The sequence below is a fragment of the Passer montanus genome, unplaced genomic scaffold (assembly GCF_014805655.1).
Source record: "Passer montanus isolate IOZ18808 unplaced genomic scaffold, ASM1480565v1 scaffold314, whole genome shotgun sequence".
In the NCBI taxonomy this organism is placed as follows: Eukaryota; Metazoa; Chordata; class Aves; order Passeriformes; family Passeridae; genus Passer; species Passer montanus.
Genome location: NW_024367864.1, coordinates 53,894 through 64,051, shown reverse-complemented (window position 1 = coordinate 64,051; position 10,158 = coordinate 53,894). Strand labels below are relative to the sequence as shown.

The 10,158-nt window shown below is 50.4% G+C and overlaps 1 protein-coding gene across 1 annotated transcript in view; it reads left to right on the top strand.

Moving 5' to 3' along the window:
• Positions 1-657: 657 nt before the first annotated feature.
• LOC120504949 (zinc finger protein 665-like) overlaps positions 658-10,158 on the top strand; it is a gene marked incomplete at its 3' end in the record, with an annotated part of 63,312 nt that continues 53,811 nt past the window's right edge. The window contains 2 exon segments of the mRNA XM_039714930.1: positions 658-904; positions 907-1,119. Of these exon segments, the coding sequence (XP_039570864.1) occupies positions 658-904; positions 907-1,119 (460 nt within the window).

The window sequence follows — 10,158 nt, the reverse complement described above, 5'->3', positions numbered from 1 at the left end:
CTCCCATTCTCCTGGTACCTGGAGGGTCTGTCCCGGTGTCCCTCCCTGGCAAGCATCAGGGGGACAATGGTTAATCACCAACTATTAAGAGGTAATTGAAGAAGAACTCTTAACAATGAAGCTAACTAAACAGCACTGGACTGACTTGTTTTAACTCTGCAACCTTAAAAAAAAATAGATAACTTTTTATTGACAACAGGAGCTGCATTCGAATCAGGGGAGGATGAGCCCTGGGAACCCCAAAAGCCCCTCAGCATGCCTGAGCAGCACCTGGGAGAGGGGGGGATGCCCAGGACCCACGGGCCCTCCAGCAGCTCTGAGAAGAGGAACCCCCATAACCCCAAAGTAAGGACCCTGGAAACAGGGAACCCCTGGGAGAGGTTTTTGGTCTCCTCCTTCATTTTTGGAGGTATTTCTGGCCACCAGACACCCGATGACTTCCAGAGATGGACTTGGCCAGCGGGACCTTCAAAGCTAATGCACTCACATCTTGTTTTTTTCCCCAAATCAGGATTGTCCATTCCCAAACCTCCTCTGGATGTAGGAGAAGGCTGCAAGGAAGCAGAAGATGCCCCGTGACACTGAGCAGGATGCTCCAAGGAGGAAAGACCCAGCTTGTGCCAGGAAGGCAGCCAGAGGTCTGGCTAGAGCTCTGAGATGGTGGTCCATGAGCAGCTTGATGATGGCAAGAAGCCCCACCATTGCTTGGAATGTGGGCAGAGTTTCCTCATGGGGTCCCGCCTGTTGATTATGCACCAGAGGATCCACACTGGTGAGAGGCCCTGTAAGTGCACGGAATGTGGGAAAAGCTTCAGTGTGCCCTCCGCCCTGATTATACACCAGAGGATCCACACTGGTGAGAGGCCCTACAAGTGCGGGGAATGTGGGAAAAGCTTCAGGCAGAGCTCAGCCTGACTGTCCACCAGAGGATCCACACTGGGGAGAAGCACTATAAGTGTCCTGAGTGTGGGGAGAGGTTTCAGAGCAGATACCATCTCCTCAAGCATCAGCAGATTCACACAGAATAGAGGCCCTTCCGCTGCCCCGACTGCGGGAGGGGCTTTAAGAGAAACTCCACTCTCATCACCCACCATCAGATCCACGCTGGGGAGAGGCCCTAAGAGTGTCCCAAGTGTGGGAAGCGCTTCTCCCAGAACTCTACTATGACCCAGCACCAAGGGAGGCAGCAGTAAGGGAAGCCCTACAAGTGCTCCGTGTGTGGGAAGAGCTTTGAGCGCTGCTCCAACTCCATCCCCCACTGGAGGACCCCCATTGGATGGTCCACAGAGAGACTTGGTGATCCATGGTCCTGGTGATTCCTGTTAGAAAGACACCCAGCTGGTGGTCTGCACATCTTCCTGGCTTCCCTTGGACACTTGGACGCAACCAGAGAAAAATGCATTGGGATGCAAACCGACATCAGAATTTCATAGGGGACAGCAGTTTTTTACTTTTGACCCCAAAAAAATCTCACCATTTGCATCCAATAATTTCTTCAGGTGGCATCAAGGAATACTGGATGGTGTTGGAGGTCTTTTCCAATCAAAATCATTCCATGATTCTAATTCTCTCTAGCCCATAGGCATTTTTCACAGCCAAATGGTGATGGACTGGAGCAAAACCACAAGATTTTGGAGACAGTGGAGTGGAAATTCCTCTAGAAAAGGTTCTACCCACCCAGGCACATGGATACTCAGCCAGCATGGACACGTAAACCACCTTCATCTCAGCCATGGCAAAGCTCTGCCCGATGCAGTTCCTGCCACCACATCCCCACTGTCAGTGTCACCCCACTGTGAACCCAGCCAGGGACAGGGGTGGCACTTGGGGACACTCCTGTCCCCACTCCACCACATACCTGGGGCCAGCAGAGAAGGGGATGAAGGATGACGGGGACCGTCCCTTGCTGTTCTCCAGGCTGAACCTCAGAGGGTTGAACACCTGGGATGACACCAGCAGTCACACTAAGGGGACACAGCTTTCACCACCATTGTGACAGGGACACATCATAGGGCAGCCCTACCTCAGGCTCAGGCCAAAGGTCTGGGTTGTGGTGCGTCCCGTAGATGCTCATCAGGCAGATAACTCCTGGTGGGATGGGAATGGCCACTTTAGGGACAGCAGATGAGGGCGGCTGGTGACACTGGGGACATCCTGGCCGTGCCATACCCTTGGGGATGGCACAGCCATCGTGCAGAGGGATGTCCTCGGTGCAGCCCTGGGACACAGCAGTGACAGGAGGGTGCAGCCACAGGCATTGGCATTGGGAGCGATGGCAAAGCACAGAAATCCTTTCACATTGTGGCCTTGAACCCTTGAAATAACAGGGTTGGGTTTCTCCTGAAGGAAATCTGAATGAATCCTGTCAAACTGATCACTGGATTCCTGTGTTCCACAGCAGTTTTCTTTAACTGTCCCTTCACTGACTCCATTGCGACTCAGAGCCCATTGACAGAGTTCTGCCACCCCCCAGGGTGGGCCCTCCAAGGGAATCCCATTCCTCTCAACATTAGTTGAGAACATTTCCAACAATTAGTTACAATGAGTATTTTGGCTGCTTTGACCTTTAAGTTTTCTAAGAATTTTATGACCAATCCCTGGGTGAAACTTAAGAGGTCTTTCTGGTCATCTTGGAGCCAACTGCTGTCTTTCTTAAGTGTCTTAAGTATTTTTCTGCACTCCAATGAGATTGGTGCTCTCTAGTATTTCTCTCATCATTTTTTGGGAACTCTTACTTGTCCAGAAGGAGTGACTGCCTATGCACCAGGGTGAAGTCTAGCTTATGATGCTTCACTTAACTGACCATCCTTTGCACCATATTCCAGCCTAACAGCTGCTACACTGATCTCTTCCTGTGGAACCAACATGTGGATGCCTTTTTCTGCAGCCTCTTTAGCTGCCCTGTCAGCCAAGTCATTTCCCTATTTTGGCCCTATTTTACTTTGTGTTTGGCCCTATTTGTCTGGTGTGTTCTACAGTGCAGAATTGCAACTTCAGCTGGTTTATGTACCGCTTCCTGCAGGTGTAATATTTGTGTGCCGTGTTTGATCGATGAACCTCGTGCTGATAACAAACCTCTCTCTCCAGACTGCCCCATGGGCAAGGACTACACAAAAAACATACTTAGAATCCATCCAGGTGATCAATTTCTTTCTTTCTCAGTTCCCACACCCAGTTGAGAGCAACCAGTTTGGTCTTCTGCGCTGGAACACCTGATGTTAGAGCCTTGGATTTAACTCCTTTGTTCAGCCTAGTCACTGCAAACCCAGATGTGTTTTCCCTTGTGAACAAAGCTACTTCTGTCCATGTATAGCTCCCAGTCTGGGTTCTCCATCGGGCTCTCCTTCAAGTCCGGCTGGCTGGAATCAACTCCTTTGGTTGCTTGCAGGCAATCATGTTCTGGAATACTTTGGAGGCCAACAGAAACACAGCTGGATTAACAACAGAGGTGGTTCTGAGGGTCCATTAGTTCCACTTGGTACCTGAGGAATTGGCTGGTGTCTTGGGTTGGAAAGATAGCTTTGTGCTAAGGAGGCCAGGCGCCTCCCCTGAAATGGAAAAATGTAAACCCCCTCCCTCCAAATTGTTATAAATTTGAAAATAAGGTGCTCTCAGGCAAAGATATGGGAGCAGGAATAACAGTTCTTTATTAGGGAAGAAAATAAAAAGATAAAATAAACAATGCAGTAAAACAAAACAACACTGACAGAGTCAGAGCCCAACCTGACACTCTGTGGGTCAGGGTGTTGGTAGCAGTCCAATTGGAATGGTGGCTGCACTCCTCCTGGAGTGTCAGGTGTGGGTCTGTTGGAGCAGTGATCCTGTAGCAAAGGGTGGAGTCTTCCTCTGAAGATCCAGTAGAGACAGCTGTTGCTCTGGGAAATCCAGTGGAGAAGCTGTCTTGCTGTCCCAAAAATCTCAGGTTATATCCGCTTAGGATGCTTGGCTCCTCCCTCTGGGCGGAGCATCTCCCAATGAGATGATGTAATTCTATTAGTAACACTCAATGGCTCATTAACAGCAGGTGTCTCCCTGGAGGGAGGATTGGTTTGTGGAAGAGATAAAGAGAAACTGCCCAATAACAGAAGATAACTGGCACACCTTTAACAGATGGCAAATAGAATACATCTTGCCTTGCAGTCTGGGACAGCTGGGGACAGCCAGTGGCCTCCCTTTTGTTCCCAGCCCGTGGGTACCGACTGTGGTACACAGCTGTCAGGCTTTGTCCCAGAGGCAATCTAGGAGCTTCCTGAATTGACAGCACTGTAGCTGTGACTGCTCACAAGCAGCTGAGCCATCCTTGGCACAAGTGAATAATTCAAAAGACCTTGTGGGATCTGGCAAGCCTAAGCTGGAGCCCTCATCAGTGCTTTCTGGTTTGAATGAAGCGGCATTCCCAAAACTTCATCTCTGCATTCAATTTTCACACTAAGTTTCCTACTAATAAAGGTTTCGGAGAGATAGGCAAGTACAAAAATTGATGGGTTATGCATAATTTTCCCAGTTTGAATTTGTTGAAGGAATGGGAGGAATGTGTCTTTACAAACTGTGAGTCTGCCTCTAGATAAAAGCTGATACTGGCAGGTGAAAGAAGCAACAGGAGGAACCACACATTTCAGAGGAATGCTACTAATTGACACAGACTGCTAATTATCCAAGACCGTGTTAAATCCCTGGACTTAGAAAAGAAGAACAGAAGTACAAAGAAAAAGAGGGGTGCATATTAGGAGGGGATATGTATTGGGTGATTTGGGGAGTCTGTACCTCTCAAGTACCTGAGCCAATGGGGAAAGACAGAGGGTGATGTGGATGGGAAAATAGTATTGAAAAGGAGGCTGTGTCCTCAAAAAATTGGAGAGACCCCAGGGTAAACGTGTCATGGCCTCTCCCTTTATTAGAATAAAGTTACAGGACCCTTTTGTCTCCTTTTTGGACATAAACCTCTGGCACTGTGAAGTTTGCATTGCACAGCTGGCTTGAAAAACGGGTGTGTTTCACCAGTCCCAGTGGTACTGACAGTTGTGATGGAATCATCACTTCCCTTGCAGGGTATTTCACACAAAATAGCCAGCTCCTGTGCCTACCAAAACTCCCAGTTTTTCCTTTCCCAGTGTGGCTGTTACCACAGGCTCTGCTGGGGATGAAACCTCTGGTCCCCTTCACAAGTATTCAGCTATTGCCATGAGGGGGTTTGGAGAAGTCCTGGGTTTTAGGTGAGGACACTTCTGCTTCCAATGTCCATCTCTTTTACAATATGTGCATAGATTTGTTCCCCATCTTTCTAATGAAGGTCGAGGAACTGAACCCCTTCCCCTGCCACGAGACCCACTCCCCCCTTCCTCCCTGGGAGCAGCAGTGCTTTGCTGATTCCTTTTTCTTCAGCTGGAATTATTTTCTATTTAGTCACTTCCAGCTGGTTTTCCGTGGATTTGTATGTGCTGCCCATGCAATGTCAAGCAGTTTAGCCATATCAAAAGCATCTGTTTCCTGGATTTCCTGTAGTTTTGTTCAAATATCACAAAGGACTATGCTATGCAAATAAGAGCCAGATGACTTTTACCTTCCTCCTGAACTTTCTTTTACCTTTATTGCTTTCTAATCTGTGCCTGCAGCCAGCCTTCTTAGTCCTCTCTGCACTGGGCTTTACAACTTCATTTAAACCTTCTTTCTCTTGCTAACCTAAATGCGTAGAGCAGATGTGTCCAATGCTACACATTCAACATCAAGATTTAGGGATTTTCTCTTTATTTTCCTTCTCTAAAGCCTAAAAAAAGGATCTGAAGGTGCTACATTAATATCACAATACTTTTGCTATTCAGGGTGATTTCTCAAAATGAGAAACATTTCAGTTTACATGACTTAATTTAATTTTGTTCTCAATGCAAGAATAACATCAGTTGGAGCAGAATATTATTGTCCCACCACCCATTGTTCGCTGTCATTTTCACCAGCCCGTTCCATCCTTCCATCTTTCCAGAGGCCAGTCCATCACAGGGGATGTCATAAATCCACTCAGTGCCTCCCTCTTGGCCAGGTGTCTGTTGTTTTGGAAATGAGTCCCACACTCTGATTAAATTCTTTCATGGGGCACCATGTGCCCATAACACTCATTTTCCAAGCCCAGAACAGTGTCCCAGGCAGTGACATGGGACACAGGCTCTGTCTGTAGTCATCCAGCCGTTGTTCTCACCACCACAGGCACGCAGCACTTGCCCTGCTGGGTTTGGGGTATAGTCAGTCTGTGAGGCCTCCCCATACATGTATTCCAGCTCTCCCTGAACAGGTTTTTGATTTGGGAGATCAAAACTCTTTCATTTGAAATTTATGAACCCAAATCCTCCCTAAATTAGTGTTTCTCAGCTCCCTAAATTAGTGTTTCAGACAGCAAAATATGCTCACACTCATCTGGGACTCAACATCCCCTTCACTGACTTCGGTGTCTTCATGTTACTCCTCTACGTGCCTGCACTTTGTCCTTTTCTCTCACTTGAGGGAGGATGGAAGCACTGAAAGAGTTAATATCTTTCTTGGGGCCTGCAGATGGTTCCATGAGCCTGGCCAGGCTCGGTCCTTGCGGCCAGAGCTGTTTTACGATGGAGGTTTCTGCAGCGGCTGCGCTGGGGCTGTGTCAGGATGGGCCGCGCTGGGGCAGGGCCAGGATCTCAGCAGCCAGGCCAGAACACAGCAGCAGCACGGCCGGGGCCCATGGCTTTTCCTCCCCCTGCCCGGGGCTTGCGGGTGAACCCCAAGGGTGGCAGAATCTTGGCCGAGCCGGCCCGGCCCGGGGCTGCTCCTGGGGCCCAGCAGATCCTGGCTCGGCCCGGGCTGGCAGCAGGGCGGCGCTCGGTAGCGCCCAGGTGTTGGAAACCGCAGCCATGGCCCGGCCCAGTCTCGGCCCCGCGGCCTCCCCTGCCCTGCCCGGCAGCCGATGGGGCCTGGGGGGCTCCCTGGGAAGGGGCCCGGCCCCACGGCAGGAGCCATCCGGCCCAGCCCAGCTGAGATGGGGCTGGGCCAGCCTTGTTACCTCTTTGCTGGCCAGAAGGGAAAGAGACCCTCCCAGGCTTTCTCATCTTTAACATGTGTCTTCACAGAGGCATGTACACTTTCCTCAGTGGTTTAACAGACTGTCAATTCTCAAAGCTAATTACTGATTTTTTTTTTTTCCAGAGACAGAGGAAACTACTAGCTTCTTTTAGAACATCACTTCCATGACGCAAAAGCACCACAACATCCCAGAACACAGAGCTCCTTTGTTCATATGTAGTGGTCATGGGCCCAAGGCCTCAAAACCCTTCCTTGGAAGAACTCTGGGTGCTCTCCAAGGTATTTCCAAATGAAAACCTTCAGCTCCTAGTCTAAGGAAATCACCAGAGGACAGGGCCAGCCTGACCTTTCTGTCCTGGCTACTTTTGGCTGGGAGCAATCTATGTATATACAGAATTGAGGAGTCCAAATTTTAGTTTTTGCCATGGCTCTTGGACATGAAAGCTGGTTCTTTTCCGTAGGAAGTAAGGAAGAGAGCCCCACTGTTTCCCAGGTGGATGAGAGGTTACCACCAAAGGCTAAGGGCAGCCAGAGCTGGCAGGTTTTGTTCTGGGAGATACTTTTGCATACAGGAAATATTTTAGGGAGAGTACCAATTTTGGCAATGGGCATCTGAAAAGATAGATGGTTCTATTCCATAGCAAGGAAAGCATGGAGCCCCAGTGCTCCAGGAGCTGATGAGAGGCAGCCCTTGACATCCCAAGATCAGCCAGACCTGTCAGGTGGCCCCTGGGAGGCCAAGCCAGCCAGACCTGTTCCATGTTCCCTTGGTTCCATGGGGCCCCACAGGGTCCCAATGGTCCCTTGCTTCCATGAGGCACTGAGGTGTCATAATACCCCCTTGGTGACACAGAGCCCTGAAGGGTCAGAATGATCTCCATGGTTCCATCAGGCCCCACAGAGCCATAATGGTCTCTGGGTTGCATGAAGCCCTGCTGTGTCACCACAGCCCCTTGGTTCCATGGGCTCCAGTGGTGCCACAATGATCCCCTTGGTTTCATGAGGTCCCCACAGTGTCCCAGTGATCTCCATGGGAAGGAAAGAACCAAGCCCCAGTTTTGCAGGGGCAGTCACCAGAGGCCAAGCCAGCCAGACTTGATGGTACTGGCAGATTATGCCTGGGAGCAGCCCTTGGGTATAGGGAATTTTAGAGGTGGAATCCCAATTTCAGGCATGGATACCTGGGGAAGAAGGACAGTTCTTTTCCGTAGGAAGGAAAGCATGGAACACCGGGGTTTGAGGGGCAGATGAAAGGCAGCCATCAGAGGCCTAGGCCAGCTGGACCTCTCTATCCTGGTAGCTTTTGCCTAAAAGCAAATCTTGGATAGAGGGAATTTTGGAGGTGGAATCCAAATTTTAGCCATTTCTGCATAGATAAGAAGGGCAGTTCTCTTCCATAGGAAGGAAAGCGCAGATTCCAAGGGTTTCAAAGGCAGAACAGGAGAGAGATGGCTCCTGGGAGGCCAAGCCAGCCAGACCTGTTTGTCCTGGCAGCTTTTGTCAGGAGGAATCCTTGGATACAAGGAATTTGGGAAGAAGAATCCCTTTTTTGACCATGGACCCCTGGAGAAGAAGGATGGTTCTTTTCCACAGGAAGAAAAGCCCAGAGCCCCAGTGTTTGGAAAGCAAAACACTGGCTGAGAGGCAACCCCCAAGAGGACAAGGCAGCCAGACCTGTCTGTCCTGGCAGCTTTCACTGAGGGGCAATCCTTGGATGTATGGAGCTTTGGAGGTAGAATCCTGTTTTTGGCCTTGGGCACCTGGTCAAGATTTATGGGTTTTTCCCATTGGAAAGAAAAGCACAAAGTCCAAGTGTCCTGGAAGAAGATGAGAGGTGGCCACCCATGGGCCAAGCCAGCCAGACATCTCTCTCCTGGCACCTTTCATCTAGGGGCTATCCTTGGATATAGAACATTTCGGAGGTGGAATCTCAATTTAGGCCATGGGTGCCTGGACAGGAAGGAGAATTCTTTTCATTAGGAAGGAAAGCACAGAGCCCCAGTGTTTCTGAGGAAGATGAGTGACAGCCCTCAGGAAGCCAAGGCCAGCCAGACTTGTCACTCCTGGCAGCTTTGGTCTGGAAGCTATCCTTGCATATAGGGAATGCTGGAGGCTGATGCCCAATTTTGGCCATGGGTGCCTGGTCGAGATGGATGTTGGTTTTCCCATAAGAAAGAAAAGCACATGGTCCCAGGGTTTCAAAGGCAGATGGGAGATGGCCCCTGGGGGGCCAAGGCAGCCAGATCTGTCTCTCCTGGCAGATTTCATCTGGGAACAATCTTTGCATATAAGGTAATTTGGCAACGAATCCCAGTTTTGGCAATGGGCCCCTGGAGGAAAAGGACATTTCTCTCTCACAGGAAGGAAAGCCCAGAGCCCCAGTGCTTCAGGGACAGATGAGAAGCAGCCCGCAACATGCCAAGGTCAGCTAGACCTGTCAGGTGGTCCCCAGGAGGCCCAGCCAGCCAGACCTGTTCCCTGTTCCCTTGGTTTCGTGGCACCCCACAGTGTCCCAATGGTCTCCTTGGTTCCATGAGGCCCTGGAGTGTCACAATGTTCCCCTTGCTTCTGCAGTGTCACAATGGCCCCGTGCTTCCATGAGGCCTTGCAATATCACAATGGCTTTGTGGTTCCACAAAGCCCTGATGTGTCACCATGGCCCCTCAGCTCCCTGTGCCCTCGCTGTGTCACAATGGCTTTTCTGTGACACTACAGGATCCACAAGGTCACCATGGACCCTTGGTTCCTTGGCACCTCCGAGTTTCACAATAGTCTCCTTGATTCCATGAGGCACCACAGTGTCACATGGCCCTTTGGTTCCATGAGGTTTTGTAGTGTCACCGTGGTCACTGTCAGAGGCTGCATGAGATCAATGTCCCGAGACACCTTGGGATGCTTGGAATGCCCGTGTGGGGCCAGGCCCGGGTCAGGCCTTGGCTTGTGGTGGGACAGAGCCCCGCCCCCAGCCCTGGCACAGCTGTCAATCACAGAACAGAGGTGCAATCACACGCTAGCAGCTGCTGCCTGCCCTGACTCTGATTGGCCAAGCCACTGGCAGTCCCACCCCAGGGGCGGACCCATGAAGGCCCAGGGGGTTAAAAGCCAGAGCACGAG